Genomic DNA, 22264 nt, shown 5'->3' on the forward strand with positions numbered 1-22264 from the left:
TGGGGCAGAGAGAGAAAAGTGCAACTTTACAGCTAATTTCCTGCAATTCTACACATTTTGCCATATATTGAGTTATTTATATGATATCTGAGTGAGAGTGACTAGCAAAATCAATGGGGGCCCCCCAGTCGGTAATTCAACCATGATTACTACAAGTTTAGAAAGCTGGTAGCTAGACTAACTTACCAATCTAAGAATTGTTAGCTGACATGGGCTAACTGAGTGACGACTGTCAGTGACTGACATAACAAGAGAAAAACTGCTGATGCACAACCAACTGCATCTTGTGTATTCTACTATACTAACTCTCAATAGTAAGTTGAGACCCCGACTGAGTTCCCCAAAATGTTTAATTAAAATGTTTTTGGAAATTGATCCGCGGGCCGCCAGTTGCCCAACCCTGGCTTAGAGTAACCGTTCCAGGCGGCCAGGCCTTTGGCTTCCAACCTCCAACGTCATCACAGGGGGCCAGACGCACGGGGAGAGAGAGACTCCCACTTTGCCTCTTATCTGTTGGCAGCACATGTTCCTCATATGTGTAAAGCTTTTACCTGCGCGAGCCACATTACAGCACTGGGCTTTTACAGCTGTCGTGGAAAGCCAGAGAGCCAAATTACCTATTCGGAAACAACCTTACCGCTTTCAATTTGCCCTTGACATTTGGTTCGCGTTCTCTCTTGTACCAAAAACACACACACACACAGACAAAAACGCGCACAGACAAACACAGGTGCGTGCATGCCATGTGCACACTCTCCACACACACACGCTGTCGCTCTCTTTCTCTCTCCTGCTCAAAACGAACACACACCACCCAGCAGGATAACACAAATCTGATCACTTGCTGATACAGTCTTAACTATTATCAAGAGGAGTTCAGGCAATTTGTATCATTACAAGAGAAAGTAATCGCTCTTCCATCATCTGAGAAGCAGACAGATCATGACTGGTGGGGAAAGCTGCTGTACTTTAATTCTGCTTTGTTTTGACAAATTGAACAAAGAGCGTTAGGCCAGGTTTTAGAACGGCCGCCATGTTAGCGCCCATATAAAACGTTATTCTTGAAATGTTGCTGATGTAACAGAGCAAAACAGAGTAGCAAATTTAACAGATGTTGTAATTGATTAGCATCCGGGATAATGTGTATCCAAGTCGTTACTGTGTTGTAGTGTCAACGAATTGCATATCTGCTTTCACAGCACAACACGGAAGCGTTAATTATCACTTAGCAATGAATATGGAGGAAAAAATGGCACTCTCAGAACGTTTAACAGCATTGGCCTAACTCTCTCTATATATATACAGTGAGGAAAAAAAGTATTTGATCCCCTGCTGATTTTGTACGTTTGCCCACTGACAAAGAAATGATCAGTCTATAATTTTAATGGTAGCTTTATTTGAACAGTGAGAGACAGAATAACAACAAACAAATCCAGAAAAACGCAAGTAAAAAATGTTATCAATTGATTTGCAGTTTAATGAGGGAAATAAGTATTTGACCCCTCTGCAAAACATGACTTTGTACTTGGTGGCAAAACCCTTGTTGGCAATCACAGAGGTCAGACGTTTCTTGTAGTTGGCCACCAGGTTTGCACACATCTCAGGAGGGATTTTGTCCCACTCCTCTTTGCAGATCTTCTCCAAGTCATTAAAGGTTTCGAGGCTGACGTTTGGCAACTCGAACCATCAGCTCCCTCCACAGATTTTCTATGGGATTAAGGTCTGGAGACTGGCTAGGCCACTCCAGGACCTTAATGTGCTTCTTCTTGAGCCACTCCTTTGTTGCCTTGGCCGTGTGTTTTGGGTCATTGTCATCCATTTTCAATGCCCTGGCTGAGGGAAGGAGGTTCTCACCCAAGATTTGACGGTACATGGCCCCGTCCATCGTCCCTTTGATGCGGTGAAGTTGTCCTGTCCACTTAGCAAAAAAACACCCCCAAAGCATAATGTTTCCACCTCCATGTTTGACGGTGGGGATGGTGTTCTTGGGGTCATAGGCAGCATTCCGCCTCCTCCAAACACGGAGAGTTGAGATGATGCTAAAGAGCTCCATTTTGGTCTCATCTGACCACAACACTTTCACCCAGTTCTCCTCTGAATCATTCAGATGTTCATTGGCAAACTTCAGACGGGCATGTATATGTGCTTTCTTGAGCAGGGGGACCTTGCGGGCGCTGCTGGATTTCAGTCCTTCACGGCGTAGTGTGTTACCAATTGTTTTCTTGGTGACTATGGTCCCAGCTGCATTGAGATCATTGACAAGATCCTTCTGTGTAGTTCTGGGCTGATTCCTCACCGTTCTAATGATCATTGCAACTCCACGAGGTGAGATCTTGCATGGAGCCCCAGGCCGAGGGAGATTGACAGGTATTTTGTGTTTCTTCCATATGCGAATAATCGCACCAACTGTTGTCATCTTCTCACCAAGCTGCTTGGCGATGGTCTTGTAGCCCATTCCAGCCTTGTGTAGGTCTACAATCTTGCCCCTGACATCCTTGGAGAGCTCTTTGGTCTTGGCCATGGAGGAGAGTTTGGAATCTGATTGATTTATTGTTTCTGTGGACAGGTGTCTTTTATACAGGTAACAAACTGAGATTAGGAGCACTCACTTTAAGAGTGTGCTTCTAATCTCAGCTCGTTACCTGTATAAAAGACACCTGAGAGCCAGAAATCTTTCTGATTGAGAGGGGGTCAAATACTTATTTCCCTCATTAAAATGCAAATCAATTTATAACATTTTTGACATGCGTTTTTCTGGATTTTTGTTTTGTTTTTCTGTCTCTCACTGTTCAAATAAACCTACCATTAAAATTATAGACTGATCATTTCTTTGTCAGTGGGCAAACGTACAAAATCAGCAGGGGATCAAATACTTTTTTCCCCTCACTGTATGGCTCTGGGCACGGTTATTCGAATATTCAAATATCCAAACCGATGTTAGTATTCGATTACATGGGAAAGTATCAATAAAAAGAAAATACTTTTTTTTTTTTTAAGTCTTTGTCTAAGATTTTATAAAATTATCTATTTGACATTGCTACATAGCCTACACGGATACACCATTATATTCAACATTTCTATAAAACAAATCAAATTGTATTTGCCACATAAGCCGAATACAAGTAAGCATTTCACCTTACAGTGAAATGCTTACTTACAAGCCCTTAACCAACAATGCAGTTTTAAGAAAAATAAGTAAAAAAGTAAAAAATAGATAAGTAAAAAATAAATATACAAAATAATTAAAGAGCAGCAGTAAAATAAAATAACAGTAGGGAGGCTATATACAGGGGGTACCTTAACAGAGTCAATGTGCGAGGGCACAGGTTAGTCGAGGTAATTTAGGTAATATGTACATGTGGGTAGAGTTAAAGTGACTATGCATAGATAATAAACAGAGAGTAGCAGCAGCGTAAAAGAGGGGGTGGGGTTGGGGGACAATGCAAATAGTCCGGGTAGCCATCATTAGCTGTTCAGGTGTCTTATGGCTTGGGGGTAGAAGCTGTTAAGAAGCCTTTTGGACCTAGACTTGGCGCTCCGGTACCGCCTGCCGTGCGGAAGCAGAGAGAACAGTCCATGACTAGGGTGGCTGGAGTCTTTGACCATTTTTAGGGCCTCCCTCTGACACCGCTTGGTATAGAGGTCCTGGATGGCAGGAAGCTTGGCCCCAGTGATGTACTGGGTTGTACGCACTACCCTCTATAGTGCCTTGCGGTCGGAGGCTGAGCAGTTGCCATACCAGGCAGTGATGCAACCAGTCAGGATGCTCTCGATGGTGCAGCTGAATAACTTTTTGAGGATTGGAGGACCCATGCCAAGTCTTTTCAGTCTCCTGAAGGGGAATAGGTTTTGTCTAGAGTTTTTTTTTTCTTCTCTGGTTGCACATTTAACATGCTGATAGAAATTAGGTAGAACGGAATTAGGTTTTCCTGCATTAAAGTCCCCAGCCACTAGAAGCACTGCCTCTGGATGAGCGTTTTCCTGTTTGCTCATGGCCTTTGTGATGTCACGAGAGGCTGTGTCCGGGAGGGACGTTACATCCCCCTGAGGTGGCTGCAAACCCAGACAGCTATGGCTCCATCTGCTGGTATGGTCGGGAACTCCACCCCTCTATGGCCAATCTTCCCACGCAGCTGAGACAAATGTGGAGCTGATGAGCTGAAGGTTTGGGAAGGGAAGAGACACAGTCTCCAACCTGGGCTCTCTGGAGGACAAGAGTGCTGCACGTCCACTTCCATGAGGAATAGAAGGATTTGGAGATACTTACCTTTGGGAAATACTCACCTTTGGATATATGCACCTGTGGAAATACGTGAGAGACATTTGGAAGGACTTTTTGCTGGGTTGGCCACTAGCTGCAACGTGGACTACAGTAAGGCTGGGGAAAAGTTATCTGAGCGAGTGAGAATTATGATGTTGGATGTGGAAGAGACATCCCTGAACTGTTAACCCTTAAAGAGCCACAAGAGAACAGACTTTTGTTATATTTTCGTTAATTTCCCAAGACCTATAATAAAATCCTTGTTTTGTTTGAACCTTGTCTCCTTGCACTACTTGAGCAATCCCGCTGAAAGCTGTGTAGCCTCTCGTGACGTCACACCTTATACAGCTCATTGACTGCAGTCTTAGTGCCAGCATCGGTTTGTGGTGGTAAATAGACAGCTACGAAAAATATAGATGAAAACTCTTATGGTAAATAGTGTGGTCTACAGCTTGTTATGAGATACTCTACCTCAGGTGAGCAAAACCTCGAGACTACTTTAATATTAGATTTTGTGCACCAGCTGTTGTTTACAAATATACACAGACTGCCACCCCTTGTCTTACATTCTATCCTACCGATGTAGCGTATATCCCGCCAGCTGTATGTTATCCATGTCATCGTTCAGCCACGACTCGGTGAAACATAAGATATTACAGTTTTTAATGTCCCGTTGGTAGGATATCCTTGATCGTTGGTCGTCTATTTTGTTTTCCAATGATTGTACGTTGGCTAATAGGACTGATGGTAGAGGCGGATTTCTCGCTCGCCGTCGGATCCTTGCAAGGCACCCCGACCTACGTCCACGATATCTCCGTCTCTTTCTCATGCCAATGACAGAGATTTGTGAAGTGAGTAATCGCTTTCCTGATATCCAGAAGCTCTTTTTAGCCATAAGAGACGTTGGCATTAACATTATGTACAGAATAAATTACAAATAACGTGAAAAAACACACATAATAGCACAATTGGTTAGGGGGCTGTAAAATGGCAGCCATCTCCTCTGGTGCCATCTCCTCCGGCGCCATTATCTACTGTTTTATCTGACAGTTTTTTATGTGTGCGCCCCACTGGTAGCCTACACACGTTTCACACATGTAGCTTTTTTTTTTTTTTTTAGCTTGTTGTTATTGTCGGTCAATAAAAGCAGTGCTAGAGTCAGAGTCTCCATGTGTAGCAAGTGAAGTGGGAGATTTCTAATCAATGCAAAATTGAATTTAAATCACAGAATTAAGTTGGCTAAATGAACAAGGAGTAGGCTATAATGATCAACCAACAGGTAGGCTGTTGTTTTATATGAATGGAGTTGTTGTAGACATAGGATGGGGACGCAGCAAAATAGCCTTAATTAGCATTGATACTTTAGCTAGCTAGCTGGCTAACTTAGCTGGCTACTTTAGCTAGCTAGCTTCTTTACAACGATTGGATGGGGTCAATAGAGGTACTACCAGATGGTATGATAGATAACATATGGTAGCAACAAGTTTGTCTAACTAGCGCCTAGGAACATACAGTAAAGGATCTGCCAGATACGTCATAATAGCCCGGAAGCAAATCCGCACTGGGAGGCAAATTTGAAATGGAATACACATAGAGAATGATAGAGGCCTCTAGTGGCCAAAAGGTCGTATTAGCATGGGCAGCGCCATTGAGGTCTTCCACCATTTCAATGTAGTCAACTGGGTGGGACTTCCATCTTCATTGCCTGATCCCTGATGATGACCCTGTTGGAATTATGTCCAACCGGGTCATCAGGAGGGATCAGCCAATCGTGAAGAAGAAATGGAGATAGCCTCAATGGCGCTGCCCATGCTGTCACAGACGCTATAATGGTACAGATTCAAAGAGTCTTCTATCTACAGTATGTCTATGGGAATACATTCAATACATGGAGCAAGGTGGAATTAAAACGCATTAAAACACATTTTCGGAAGGGCTGTGTTCACCATGCAATGAATACATTAAATATATACATCTCATGGTGGTGGGGAGCTACCGTATTTTATACTTTTTTTCACAGGTCCATTATTTTCCCATTCCCGTCTTATAGCAATACTATATTCTTGGCAGCCATGGTGTGAAGGGGAGGAATGGCAAAGCAGACTGTCATATGACCCTAAATATTTTGATGTGCAATTTGGAACTACAATTTAAGAGGACCAGTGCTTCTATAGCGAAAAGAAATCTCACATCTGTGCCGTTTGGGAGCGATGTTGTTAGACTACATATCGTTGCACTGGTGCACAAGTAATACATTGTATCATTTCGCTTGACCATGAGAACCACAAGTTCTTTCAGGTTTCTCACTGTATGTTCTGTAGGTTTGTATAAAAAGAAAGGGTATAGGCTATGGCTATTACATGTCACCGGAGTAGCCTATAGGCCTACTATTTTTTGTATTTTATTTGTTTATTTTTATTTGATATTTTGATCATCAACACAGGGGCCCCACAAGGGTGCGTGTTCACCCATGACTGTGTGGCCACGCACGCCTCCAACTCAATCATCAAGTGTGCAGATGACACAACAGTAGTAGGCCTCATTACCAACAATGACGAGACAGCCTACAGGGAGGATGGGAGGGCCCTGGCGGAGTGGTGCCAGGAAAATAACCTCTCCCTCAACGTCAACAAAACGAAGGAGCTGATCGTGGACTTCAGGAAACAGCAGAGGGAGCACGCCCCTATCCACATCGACGGGACCGCAGTGGAGAAGGTGAAAAGCTTCAAGTTCCTCGGCGTACACATCACTGATAATCTGAAATGGTCCACCCACACAGACAGTGTGGTGAAGAAGGCGCAACAGCGCCTCTTCAACCTCAGGAGGCTGAATAAATTCAGCTTGGCCCATAAGACCCTCACAAACTTTTACAGATGCACAATTGAGAGCATCCTGTCGGGCTGTATCACCGCCTGGTACGGCAAATGCACCGCCCGCAACCGCAGGGCTCTCCAGAGGGTGGTGCGGTCTCCCCAACGCATCACCGGGGGCACACTGCCTGCCCTCCAGGACACCTACAGCACCCATCAACAGCTTCTATCTCAAGGCCATCAGACTGTTAAATAGCCATCATTAGCTGGCTACCACCCGGTTACTCAACCCTGCACCTTAGAGGCTGCTGCCCTATATACATAGACATGGAATCACTGGTCACTTTAATAATGCTTACATACTGCTTTACTCATTTCATATGTTTATACTGTATTCTATTCTACTGTATTTTTGTCAATGCCACTCCGAAATTGCTCGTCCTAATATTTATATAGTTCTTAATTCCATTATTTTACTTTTAGATTTGTGTGTATTGTGGTGAATTATTAGATACTACTGCACTGTTGGAGCTAGGAACACAAGCTTTTCGCTACACCCACAATAGCATCTGCTAAATACGTGTATGTGACCAATAAAATGTGATTTGATTTATTATGAACAACTCCTCATATGGGCAGGGGTGGGGTGGGATGGGAGGGTAGGAAAGGTATTTGTTTGACTGTTCCTATTGTTTGTTCCTGCTGTGTTTGTTTAGGCCTATGTGATGTGTGAGAAGTGCTAAGATTTCCTCTTGTAGGACAAACGTGAATCTGAATCGGAATTATGATTCAAATGCATTGATATAGTTTCCTTCAATCAATGAATCAATGTTTAATGCTGGCATTATTTTCTCCTTCATGCCTTTCTGCGTTGGACTTGGGCCTCATGTCTGAGGGGGAAAATCAGCTTCTGAAAGTCCCATGCTTAGATTCAGCTCTGATGAAGGCATAACTTCCGAAAGCGTTAGCCCGCCAGGACGAAAATAAAAAGGTGAAATGAGGTGACGTCTTTTTAAAAACATTTCTGAGTGCCGCCGTTTCCCAATGTTCTTGAACTTGGGCTAATTATGTTCTGGCCCGCCAACTACCTACAAGTTCAGGAACAAATTGGCTGGAGGCCAAACCTATTTGCCAACCCCCTTCACCATCATCATCATCATCATCATCATCATTCAGATCATAACAAATATGTGGATATAGTGCTAAACTTGTTTGTTTCTGTGAAGTGACATTTTGTTGTTGCTCACCAGTGAGCTCTGAAGAAGAACAACGATACAATGTAGCCTAACAACATTGCTCGCAAACTGCACAGATGTGAGATTTGTTACAATAGAAGCACCAGTCCTCTTAAATTTGTATTCCAGGTTGCATATCCAAATATTTCAGGGCACATTGGATGGTCTGCTCTTCCTATAACTGTCACGCGTATAAGCATAGGGTAGCTGTATTGAAATGGGAAAATAATGTACCTGTGAAAAAAGTATGAAATAGCTCCCCTATATAGTTAATGTATTACATGAATGGTGACCACAGCCCTTCCGAAAATACATTTCAATTGTGTTTAATGCTTCATGTATTGAATTTCTAATTTGGCTCCCAGACTCACTCACTCTCCTCTCCTCTCCTCTCCTCTCCTCTCCTCTCCTCTCCTCTCCTCTCCTCTCCTCTCCTCTCCTCTCCTCTCCTCTCCTCTCCTCTCCTCTCCTCCTCTCTCTCTCTCACTCCCCTATCCTTCTGCTAAAACCCGCACCGGCTCTCTCGACTTCCTTTAAAACATGTATCTCGACAATCTGGATATCCGAAAAAATTTAATGATATTATTTGAATACTGAAATCATTTCAAATGCCCATCCCTATGATGAAGTACAGTGGGAGAGAGGGGGGGGGGGATTGTGAAAGACATGAGCGACTGACTCCATAGAAGCCTAGAGGAGGAAGAACCATGTGCTGCTGCTCCCTACTGCACAGAAAGGGGGATGACTGGAGGAGAGAAGAGAAGAGAAAAGGGGAGGGGAGCAAGGGATGCTTTCTACCCAAAGTGTGGTGCTGCAGCGGGTGGTGACAAAAACACATACTGAATAGGACACCTATACTGTATGTTACCACTGATATTCGTTTGATTGACTTATTGGAGTAAACGTCCTGTTTGTGGCTATTTCACGGTCAATTTGAGAGGCATGCCATCATGAGGACATTTACCACTCTCCTGCTCCCTCTCTCACGCACACGTAAACACACACACAGCACACGTAAACACACACACAGAGCAGGCAGGGACTGTGAACTCTTGACCTCAGGCACACACACTCCTCTACACACACAAACACAGTAAACAAACTAAATGTAGTTTTCTTTTCCTGCTCTCGTTCCTGTTTTCCCTTTTTCTTCCTGTAGCCAACTCTCCAGCCAAGATTGATCCAGAGCCCCAGTCTTGAACCTCTGCCCCAAGGGCTGCTCAGTGCAAACACACAGTGGCCCCTGCGCTCGCTCCAATCATCGACTAGGCCCCCACATTCACTATCCACTATCAAACCACTCCACTGCCCGGCTTCTACTCTATTTGGAGTGATTTTAGTAGAGGAGAGGATGAAAACACTAGGGGTGAATTCATCCGGAATGATGAAAAAATATATATATTCTACCCAAAACGGATGCATGGTGGATCGCACGCTAGTTTAGAACACAAACATATGCTTGACTAGGCTACCTGCAGTATGCTATACACACATGAACAGTCATCCCTCTGAGATGTTTCTCACAGTGGGGGAGTAATGAAATAGCCTGACAGGGAGAATTAGGAGAAATCAGTAACACATAACCATAACAGCTGCATTAGATATGACTGCAACCATTTTTATACACCAATTCCCGTTTTGCTGAGAGCTTTTTCATAAGAGCACAAAGAAAGCCATTTTGGGGGTAAAAGCGCACCATCCACCACACAGTATTCATTTGAACACCGTACATTAATAATTCATGCAGATGCTTTCACAATGTTTTCACCTGGAGACAGGACAGAGGGTGTCACCTCTCTCTTTGAAGGAGTAAAAGAAAGGAAGAAAAAGCCCATTTGCTTTGATTCATTTCTCCTAGCTTCCGTTTCTAAATGTCATTAAGTGGGTGGTGGTGACTCTGACTCAGAAGTTGTGGAATATCTCGCAGTGCTGTGAGGCTATAAGAAACCAGCAGGGTTAATATAAGGAGGAGCAATCTCACTGCTGGGCTAACTGATGTGTTGAACGCTGCACAATTGAGACTTTGACTGCAGCAGGTACAAATACAGACATAGACATAGAAAGACTGAGACAGGTCTGTCTGGACTATTGTCCTCACAAGCAATATCCAAGGACAAGCAGAACATTGATCTTGACCTACCGTGACACCATGTGTAAATTGCAAACGTTCCATTGTGTGTTTCACAATAGATGTTGATAACATCGCAGATGACACCGACACGCATCACATATCATGTAGAGCATTGACAGCATAATACTACATACGGTAGCACCAGTGTTTCCATGTGAACAACACCTGCTGAGAGTTTAGGCTGAGATTACAGGTAGACAACATTGGAGATCCCTCTAATGATGAACATGATTAATTGCATGCAGTATTGTGCAGTATAGGGGTAATTCACCTCATTCACTATTGTCTACTGTAGCCTCCACATATTCTACAATCTCAACAGACTGCTCTAGTGAATGCTTTGCGTTATCCTACCTTCCATGCGATGCGGTTGCCCTTGGTGTCATGCTCCAGAGCGATGGGGAAGTCTCCTCGCTCGTAGAACTTGCGGAACGCCGTGGGCTTGGCCGGCCTCTCCCGGAAGGCCCCCGCTGCCGGCGGTCCTACCACCTAGAGAGAGAGAGAGAGAGAGAGAGAGAGAGAGAGAGAGAGAGAGAGAGAGAGAGAGAGAGAGAGAGAGAGAGAGAGAGAGAGAGAGAGAGAGAGAGAGAGAGAGAGAGAGAGAGAGAGAGAGAGAGAGAGAGAGAGAGAGAGAGAGAGAGAGAGAGAGAGAGAGAGAGAGAGAGAGAGAGAGAGAGAGAGAGAGAGAGAGAGAGAGAGAGAGAGAGAATCCTGTTTTTAGAAACCAGAATTGACAGTTGTGTCTCTCACATCCAGAATGGAATCATTGTAGCGGGGGCTTTTTTTATTTTATTTTTTACATATAATTCGCTGAGACACTTCTGCATTGCTTCCTCCACTCAGGGCTGGCTAAACACAGCCTGTCTGCCACGTAGCCCGAGGCTCTGCCAGCAGCATTGATATTACCATGTTACTGTTCCTGTATATTGGATATGTAGCGCCAGGCTGCAAAAGAACTGGACTCCTGTCGTCGTTGTTATTGTGGTGGATGTCACTCCATAGATCTGACTCTAAGTCAATGAATACAAACACTGGGGAGCTAGCCTTAGATTACATCACTGACTAGCGTAACAGCTGCAAACCACTTTGATGATGCAGCAGAGATAGGCCTGGTAGTTAAATTGTTTTAGGGGGTAGGGCCGTTTTTCATCCCTGCTCAAACTGAATCCGGTAATGAATGACAGAGTGGCCGTGCCAATCAGTACCTGTCTGTCCCCGTGTTGAGTCCCTCGTCCCTCGCCATCTGTGGGGCTCAATGACATGACTGGCAGATGTATCACTGTCATTAATCCTTAGATTACCGCCCATTGAGAAACAACGTCTCAGTGCTGGACTACAGCGTCATGGGACTACAGTGTAACATGACTACAGTGCCAGACAGTGACAAGACTGTGGTTCCATTGAGAAACAACATCTCAGTTCTGGACTAGGCTACAGTGTCGTGGGACTACAGCATAATGTGACTACGGTGCCATAGAGATAGAGCCACACATCAAACGCTATACACAATACACATGGGAGAAACTATCTTAGAGGTAGCATGCTGAGTGGTTAAAGTAGTAGCCTACTAGGCCCTGAAATAAGTTACGACCGAGTTTAGACTATTAAAAGGCACCCTATGGTGTCCCGGTGGACCCACAGCATTTAATGCACCATGGGATTGCAGAGGCATAAAATAAATATTTTTGGTGGCGTTTGTTTACTTTTAAGCGAGGGAATGCTGAATGAATAAACATTTGTAGCTGGTCCCATCAGATAACATGGCACACGTTAGCCCTATGCTAACCTCACCAGGTGGCAGTGATTATATCTTGGAACAAATGCTTCATCGGCCTATCAAAGATCTTAGACTTTATATCCACCAACCAATGGCATTTCTTAAAATAGGTCAACCCTGGCCACTAGACGGATATTTTAAACCTTCAAATTCAAGGTTTACTTTTGTTCCGTTGGTCTGTAACAAAACGTTGTGTACCAACCAATCTTGCATTGATGCATCGTTGAGTAGGCTACTAGCTACTACTATCGTGATACATTTTAACGTTTTCGCATATATGACAAAATCCCACGTTTTTGTTTATCTGTTTCATACACATCGATATGCTTTTATGGAAAAACTGATAAATTAGGTCCTTACAACATGTACGTTTAGCATACATTGTAAAAAAGAACACACTATTAGCCATGGTAAAATGCATAGAATTGCAGGAAATGTGCTTTAAAACTGCAAAAACTTATCTCAGCTCCATGCACAAATTTGTAGAATTACAGGAAATTGGCTTAACATTTTTAAAATGTCTCTATACCGCCCACATGACGTTCCCCTGCCACGCCCCCTACCACACCCACTATCTAAGCCCATTTTTGATCCAGAAAAAAACCTGTACTGTACACTTTGTACTGCTCATCCTCCTAGAGTCAAATAACGCATACGTGACAAAGCCCACATACATGTAATATAGCCTATGCACTATGATTATTAGGCAATAGCAGTGTGTTTATGTGCAAGGCTGAAAGAGGTACAACCCGTCATACGTTTTAGAACACCTACTCATTCAAGGGTTTTTCTTTATTTTTACTATTTTCTACATTGTAGAATTATAGTGAAGATATCGAAACAATGAAATAACACATATGGAATCATGTAGCAACCAAAAAAGTGTTAAACAAATCAAAATATATTTTATATTTGAGATTCTTCAAATAGCCACCTTTTGCCTTGATGACAGCTTTGCACATTCTTGGCATTCTCACAACCAGCTTCACCTGGAATGCTTTTCCAACAGTCTTGAAGGAGTTCCCACATATGCTGAGCCTGGCGTCTCACAAAGACACGGCGGTTGGAACCAAAAATCTCAAATTTGGAGTCAAGACCAAATGACAAATTTCCACCGGTCTAATGTCCATTGCTCGTGTTTCTTGGCCCAAGCAAGTCTCTTCTTATTACTGGTGTCCTTTAGTAGGGGTTTCTTTGCAGAAATTCGACCATGAAGGCCTGATTCACACAGTCTCCTCTGAATAGTTGATGTTGAGATGTGTCTGTTACTTGAACTCTGTGAAGCATTTATTTGGTCTGCAATTTCTGAGGCTGGTAACTCTAATGAACGTATCCTCTGCAGCAGAGGTAACTCTGGGTCTTCCATTCCTGTGGCGGCCCTCATGAGAGCCAGTTTCATCATAGCGCTTGATGGTTTTTGCGACTGCACTTGAAGAAACGTTCAAAGTTCTTGAAATGTTACGTATTGACTGACGTATGTTTAACACTTTTTTTCTTACTACATGATTCCATATGTGTTATTTCATAATTTTGATGTCTTCACTATTATTCTACAATTTAGAAAATAGTAAAAATACCCTTGAATGAGTAGGTGTTCTAAAAAGTTTGACCGGTAGTGTAGCTCCCTATTAAATTCATTCTTAATCTTCATTTTCAAGCTGTTGGCTATAGGCTACGTCCCTCTTCAACACAGTAACACAATACATGTCCATCTACATTTCCCAAAGAGAGAGAGGGGGGGAACTCATGTGAGATTCAAACCCTTGCCACAATCTGCGACAAATACGTGGACTAGGCACTTTAGACATAGAGCAATTTGACCAGTCAGTCAAATACACATGATAGTTGCTTTAATGATCAGAACGTGCTGTTGGACTGGGGTATGTTAAGCTAGGTGAATTGCAATTACACTTAATATAAACAACTGTCCCCCCTCCCCCGCGTCCCATTTCCCCGCAACACGATGGAGACTCGTGCTGGAGTCTTTTACTTTCAGTTTGGTCCACCAGCTTCAAACAGCTGAAAATATGATATTTTTTCAAAGCGATTTAGATGGTGCAACGATTCTCTACACTCTCAACTGATCATTTTCTCACATTAACTGAAATTGAGCTAACAGTGTAGAATTTTAGCAACCAGGAAATGGCAAAGCGATTTCTACATGTTGGACGCTTGCCAAAGTCTGCTATTGTTGGTTGTGGAGGAGATGACCACGCCTCTGAGTAACACTGATGCAAGAGAGGGAGGTTGCAACTTTCCCATTTGACAACAGAAACTGGACAGTTTTTTGTCGTCAAATAGAAAGGCTGCATTTTCAGAATGCGATTTTGTATGGGCCCAAAATGTTTTTTTTGTCATAGAAAAAAAAGTGGGAAACACTATCATTCCACTATATTATGGACATTTTCTGAAATTACAATGCAAAGATATTACATAATGCTCCTTTAATAATCACCGGTTGGCATACCTGCAGAAGAGTGTAAACAAACAAAACAACTATGACTAACCATGCATTTAAAAGGACAAGAAAAATGATCATCTGCATGAAGGTAATTTGCATTATCCATCACAAATTATATTCCGGGCAAAATGCTGCATGCCTGAATGTCCCTGCAATGTTTTAATGTTTTTTTTTTTTATTCACCACAGAGCGGTTTGAGGCTTTTTTTGAGGTTAGTGAATGCAAAACCTTCTGTCTTCCTCCCTCCACAGAAGTTCCCTCAGTCACGGAGGAAAAAAGGAAGACTTGCAGATACAATTTCTACATTTTAGTAATTTAGCAGACACTCTTATCCAGAGCAATTAGGGTTAAGTTCCTTGCTAGTCGGCTCAGGGATTCAAACCAGCAACCTTTCAGTTACTGACCCAATGCTTTTAATCGCTAGGCTACCTACTGGCCCATCAGTGATGCTCCAGCTGCCTGGAGCAACAAAAGCCTTCACATCCAGGTATCACTGCTCTGCCAGCAGCTAAAAATAGCCATGGAGAAAATGAACTCCAGACTGCATTGACTGGGCCAGGTGGCTTTTATGGTCAGAAGTGATGACACCGCAGTCGATTCCATCTCGCGCGCCACACTGTACCCTTCAGTGAACTCCCCTCTCCTTTCAACTGTCATCAGCATCCAACCCCCATTCCCCCTGCTTCCAGACCCAAACTAATATTTTTTTCTGGCCACAAAAAAACAGCACTGACTCTGAGACCCTTTCTCCCTTCTCCCCCACCTCCCCCCTCGTTCCCCGGCTACACTTTACCTCGGGGGCTTTGACTGTAATAGGAATCGTGGAACTCTGAGATTATCACTTGCCGACTTCCTGATGTGATCCGGGAGCCCGCTACCGATTGGGATTCATGGCTTTCTGCCTAAGCTCCCAACATGAAAGTGCTGTGAGAGATCAGAAGCCATGATGTAGGAGGTGTGAGCACTGTGGCTCGGTGCTAATTTCCTGTCCTGGATGGGAGGTGGGAGGTGACTGGCCATTTGCTGGAAACACCTGCTAATTCTGTTTCTGTTCAGAGCATGTTCTTTGCACATTGAGCAGTATTTTTTCCTTTAGATCTTCTTTAATATTATGTGTCTTGAATGTCTCTCTCTTCCCCCTAATCTTCTCTCACTCTTCCCCCTTCCGTGCATCTCACTCCTTCCACTCAGTTCATGGTGTGAGAGGCCGAAGAGGTGGTAATTGAAATGCTAATAACTTCGTGCTGGGCAGTGCAGTGCTCTGCAATATCAATCTGACCCCCTCCCCTGCTACAAATACAGAACGAGAGAGATAAATGCATAAACGCACACGCAAACACACAGATGCAGACACACAACAGAGGTCGGCGTGTTAGCATTTTCAAAACGCAGACCATAAAAAATATGCGTTTTAAACCATTTCATCTGCGTTTTATATTGAAAGGCAACTATGTTTTTTTGCACAAAAAATTGCCATGGATAAAATTAACTCCAGACTGCATTGACTGGGCCGGGCGGCTTTTATGGTCAGAAGTGATGACACTGCAGTCGATTCCACCTCACACACCACACTGTACACTTCAGCGAACTTCCCTTTCAACTGTCATCAGCAACCAACCCCCATTCCCCATGCTTCCAGACCCAAACAAATAATTTTTTTCTGGCCCACAACAAAAACACTAGACATGCCACCAGGGGTCTCTTCACAGTCCCCAAATCCAGAACGAATTCAACACAACACACAGTATTATATAGAGCCATGATCACATGGAACTCCCATCCTTCTCAAATTACTCAAGCAAACAGCAATATTAGCTTTAAAACAACAAATAGAACAGCACAACACAACACCTCTCCCCTATCTGACCTAGTTGTAATGTTCATGTTAATGTTTGTAAATGTATGTAACTTGTAAAGTATTTTTGGCTGTAAGGTCTTTTTCGTTCCCAGGAAGACTAGCTGTCGCCATTGGCGTCGGCTAAAGGGGATTCTAATAACCCCCCCACAAAAAAAGAACACCAACTCTGAGACCCGTTCTCCATTCTCCCCCACCTCCCCCCTCTTTCCTCGGCTGCACTGTACCTCGGTGCTTTGACTGTAATAGGAATCGTGGCGCTCTGAGATTATCACCTGCTGACTTCCTGATGTGATCCGCTCCCGATTGGGATTCATGGCGTTCCTGCCTAAGCTCCCAACATGAAAGTGCTGTGAGATGTCAGAAGCCATGATGTAGTAGGTGTGAGCACTGTGGCTCGGTGCTAATTTCCTGTCCTGGATGGGAGGTGGGAGGTGACTGGCCATTTGATGGAGCATGTTCTTTGCACATTGAGCAGTATTTTTTCCTTGAGATATTCTGTAATATTACGTGTCTTAAAAGTCTCTCTCTCCCCCAGTGCATCTCACTCCATCCACTCAGTTCGTTGTGTGAGAGGTGGTAATTGAAATGCTAATAATATATGCCATTTAGCAGACGCTTTTATCCAAAGCAACTTACAGTAATGCATGCATACATTTCATGGGAATCAAACCCACTACCCTGGCATTACAAGTGCCATGCTCTACCAACTGAGCTACAAAGAACTACAATAGCTTGATGCTGGGCTGTGCAGTGCTCTAACGATCTGCTAAAAATACAGAACGAGAGAGAGCGATGCGCACACACACACAAACGTGCACACACACACCAGGGGTCGCGTTAGCATTTTCAAAATGCAGACCATAGAAGAATATCAGTTATATTTGCTATCCAACGCATCAAGAGATTACACATCAATTTTTAAGCTATAAGCTATAACATTGCACATTAATTATACTACAATGACGAAAAACTCGGATAATACTTTTATTTCCCTTTTGACCCACATTTTAATCGCATATAACAATCAGGAAAAATCCAGACTATCAAAAGTGGGCGCAGCGGACTAAGGCACTGTTTCGCAGTGCTTGAGGCATCACTACAGATCCGGGTTGGATGCCGTGCTGTGTCGCAGCCGGCCGCGACTGGGAGACCTATGAGGTGGCGCACAATTGGCCCAGCGTCGTCCGGGTTAGGGGAGGGTTTGGCCGGCCAGGTTGTGCTTGTCCCATCACGCTCTAGCAACTCCTGTGGTGGGCCGGGCGCATGCTCGCTGACATGGTCGCCAGTTGTACGGTGTTTCCTCCTACACATTGGTGCTGCTGGCTTAAGCGAGCAGTGTGTCAAGAAGCAGTGCGGCTTGGCAGGGTCGTGTTTCGGAGGATGCATGGCCCTCGACCATCGCCTCTCCCGAGTCCGTACGGGAGTTGCAGCAATGGGACAAGACTGTAACTACCAATTGGATATCATGAAAAAGGGGTAAAAAAAATAATAAAAATACAATATATTATTGAATATCAAAAGTATCACACAAGCATGAAGATGGGGTGCTCGAGGGGGAGGCATTCCTGCAGCTGCGCCCACATGCAGGAACCGATGGGATGTTCGAGGGGGGGTGTTCCTGCAGATGTTGAGCCCACATGCAGGAACCAATGGGATGTTCGAGGGGGGGTGTTCCTGCAGATGTTGAGCCCACATGCAGGAACCAATGGGATGTTCGAGGGGGGGTGTTCCTGCAGATGTTGAGCCCACATGCAGGAACCAATGTCATGCTTGAGGGGGGCGTTCCTGCAGATGCAGGAATGCCCACATGCAGGAATGCCCCAAATTGCGGGCCGCAATCACACACTATTGGAAAATAGCATTGTTTTCATCAGATGACAACAGAAGCGAAACGCTATTTGGTTAGCAACCACACATAAGTAAATTTGCTTACAATGAAAAAGCAAGGTATTGCTTGCAAAGAAGATGCGTGGCCATCAGATGTATTATGTTTACCATAGAAAGAATGTAGCCAGCTACATTTCCTAATGTTTTGCTTGAAGTTCATCTTGCAAATTTAACTTGCTAAAACTACCGGAGAAAAGTAACCATTGCCTCGTCCTCTCTGCCATCAATCAGAGTGCTGTCTGCTGATCGAATGCTACTTTGTGAATGTGGGAATTTGATTGGTCTGATGACGAAAGCAAAGATTTCTCATCCGAGTGGAGAAGTGCAACTGAAGCACAACATTTGTCGGAAACGGAGCAGAAATTACAATAAGAAGCATTTTAGATCTGCGTTTACAAATGCGACGTTAACGCGACCCCTGACACACACACACACACACACACACACACACAAACACACATAGACCTACACACAATATCCTGCCCTCAGTGGTGGTCATAAGCTGAACCTCTGAGGCAGAGTATTACATTTGAGGTAGCTTTGTAACACTATTAAACCGGAATTGTCAGGTTCTCTGCCACTGGTGCACATAAGGGAGTGATAACAAGGCGCCAGCAGTCAGATGCGCTCCAGGCTGTCATTTCTCTCAAGCCCCTTCTCATTTTGTCTGCTATCCTTTTTTTCCTCTAATGCCCGTGTCCACTCCTTTCCTTTCCTGTGAACGGCATCCTGCAACCTCAACTTAGCTTCCCCCTTAGAAGTTGCATGGTTGAGCCCCCTGCGGAGGTGATTGGCCCAGCCAGCAGCGGACGAGACCTATGCTACTGTCATTTATAAGGTGTCATCCTATGGAACAAAGATGCCTGCTCTAACCTTATTAGTATGGCGCATCCATGTGCTGCTGACACAGGGGCAGCGGAATAGGGAAGGGGAGAAAGAGAGAGAGATGGGGGAGGGCGAGAGAGAGACAAGAGCTGCGGCTCATCAATTCTGAGGGTGAGTTCACCGTGGCGACGGTGGCGCGGCTTGTAGGTGATCCATCAACCTGCCTGGGCCTCCAGCTCTCCCTGCAGGAGCCCCCAAACGCCTCTGAAAGTCATTGATGGATGTTTGGTAAGGGGCCGTCAATTCACTGTCAGCTCAGGTAGAGCCAACACTCTCATTTATATTTTTTATATCTCTCTCCTGCTTCGCTCATTCTCCTTCTCTTTCTCTTTTTGGGGGTAAAATTGCATTTCTTTGCATTTTCCGGGGAATGAGGGTGCCACTGCTTACTGAGGCGGCGAGGGGAGCTGCTGGAAAAGGAAGGCACCACACACTTGCTTGCTTGCTCTCTCTCTTTCTCTTGCTCTGTATTTCTCTCCTTTCTCGGTTGAGGGGATATTGAAATCTACCGCAAATAGTTACGTTTTTCTTTCCGGGCGCGAGCGAGTGAGACGGTGGGTGAGTCACAGAGGAGAGGTTGGTGGAGAGAGACAGACGGAGCCTCTTCTGATAAGGTCAGGCTGCACTTCACTGCCGCAGGCAACAAAATTAGCTCTCTTTATTTACGGGGCACTCGCCCAGTCTAACAATATGCACTTGCAAGAGATGTGTCATCTCTCCGACGAGATTGAAAAGAATTCACGAATAAAAACGAACGGAGGCGCCTAGACAGGTTGCTCTTGTCTTTCACGTCCTCTTATGTCACGGGTTTTGCTTACTCATTTACTCTCTATGAAACTGCAGGGTGAAATAGTCTGAGTACATAGCTACTATTAGATGCATATCTTTCTCATGACCAAACAGACAGGCTAGTCAGCTGGAGCGCAATCAGTCAGTAAATGAATTTCATTGTGTGAAGAAAATTACCAGTAGATGGCTCTTTTGTTAAAGACAAGGTCAGAAGACAGAAAATGATAGTGGAATGCTCCAGTCGACAGGGAAATTGAAGGCTAAAATGTAGGCTAGTGGAGTCTGCGCTACTGCTTACAAAGTCACTGAGGCACTTTGTGATTGTCATCGTGTCATATCAACGAGGGCATACACGTTTGTGGGAGGTATTGTCTGTAATGAAAAATGACATGTTACGGGCAAAGACAACAACTCGCACGGCATCGGCAGTCACCTTTCAGAACAAAGACAAAAGGGAGATGAAAGGAGAGGGGAAAAGCATTCAACGATGGGAGGGATAGGATAACATTTTAGAAACGTACATTCTTGAAGCTTTTAAAAAGCTGTCTTTCGTTTTTCTGTTTACCTCAGCGAGTGTATTGTCATTCAGATCAGAAAACAGTGGAGCTGGAGAGCAGGTGAATGAATACCCCTCAAAGCTGGTTACATTTCCAGTGGGCGGCCCACTTATCTGCCGGGCTGCCTGGACTCTGCTCGCTGTTCACCAAGATTCATCTCGCAAAACCACAGTTGTGATCGCTCAAAATGAATCATATGGTATGGCTAAGAGGGCCACTCCTACCCACTCCTACTTGTCAAGTGATTCCTAAGGACCCATATGCACTGGATGAATCAGGGAGGTAAACACTTGCACACAACATTGCATAAATAGGCCTAGGCACGCAACACAAATTCAAACTATATCCTCAAGACATAGCCTACACTGCACAAATAGGCTACACACACTATGCTTTTGTTAGTCCTGTTACTCTGTAACGGTATTTGTATGAAACAGAGGAGTGCAAGCCAGGTGAGCAGGGAGTTCATTGATCAGTGACTCACTACTTCAGTGGCAGTTTAAAAATAAACGACCTCAAGGCCCCGTTAAACGGGTCTGCGTGGCTGTTAATGCACACAGTGGTGGTGGAAGACCTCCTCAGAGCCTCTCTGCAAGCAGGCTTCTTAGAGTGCTGGGCACGCACCCGAGCCACGCTTTACTTTTACGGCCCTAATCAGTGACGACACCTGAAGGCATTAAAACACCGGGCCAGGCCATCAAATTAATGACACACACAAGGAAAATTACACCCGCCGTCGGTGGAGAAGACTTTAACATCTGAAAGATTTAATTCGCTAAGTTCCTTAGTTCCTCAATTAACTTTTCATAACTACCTGTTTTTATGGCAGATATTTTTTGTGTGTGTATTACAATATAATAAGCAGTACACTGCATTGCCGTAGCATGCAAGGGGTATTAAGAAAACAATTGCCTAGCTAAGAATGGCCTTCTTCAACTAAATTAAATACTGTAGAGTTATCTGATTGAGGCATTATTCACAACCAAACAAACGATTTCTGTCAAAACATGAGCTTCAGGACAATGTACGTAGACCATGTGAAGTTAATGGCTAGGTCTATTGTATTTTATGCTAGCTTAGCGAGATCTCTGAGCATAGCATATCCATCACACATCACCAAGCCCTGTCCTCCTTCACTACCACCTCCCAAAGGACAGAATATTTGAAGGTGTCCAGTCCAGGTTTCATCATATATCCCATTCCCGGCTCCCACCATCATCCCCCACACTGTGACCCACCCATCCAGCCACCCAGGCGGGCAGGCAGGGGAATGAACCCCCCTTCGGGCCCGGAAGGAGCCATCAATCCAGTGTGCTCTGGATGTGATGTGGCAGGCTGACAGAGATGAGGTGAGGGCCTCGCTGAGTGTCCACAGGGGAGCGAGGCTGACAGACTGAGGGCAGGGAGGGGGCATTGGTTTCAGAGCAAGAGGCCCGGCTGAGAGATGAGAAAGGGACAGATCTGTCCTCAAACACCCATACTCTGAGATGTCCCTCCATCCCCCCATTCCATCACGCTCTGCCTGCTGTGGGGTCACAGGTAACCCAGATACAGACAGGTCCCCAAAGGGGGAGAAAGCAGAGGAGGAAAGGTCCACTACACCAGGGGTTCTC

At 44.5% G+C, this 22264-nt stretch overlaps 1 protein-coding gene across 2 annotated transcripts in view; it reads right to left on the reverse strand.

Annotated features, from left to right (window-relative positions):
- LOC121544426 (parkin coregulated gene protein homolog) overlaps window positions 1–22264 on the reverse strand; it is a 276802-nt gene that overhangs the window by 233694 nt on the left and 20844 nt on the right. For both annotated transcript variants that reach the window (XM_041854363.2, XM_045209022.1), the window contains exon 2: window positions 10792–10926. In XM_041854363.2, coding sequence (XP_041710297.1) covers window positions 10792–10926 — 135 coding nt within the window. The remainder of the gene's footprint in view (window positions 1–10791; window positions 10927–22264) is intronic.

Source organism: Coregonus clupeaformis, chromosome 29 (assembly GCF_020615455.1).
Source record: "Coregonus clupeaformis isolate EN_2021a chromosome 29, ASM2061545v1, whole genome shotgun sequence".
Lineage (NCBI taxonomy): Eukaryota > Metazoa > Chordata > Actinopteri > Salmoniformes > Salmonidae > Coregonus > Coregonus clupeaformis.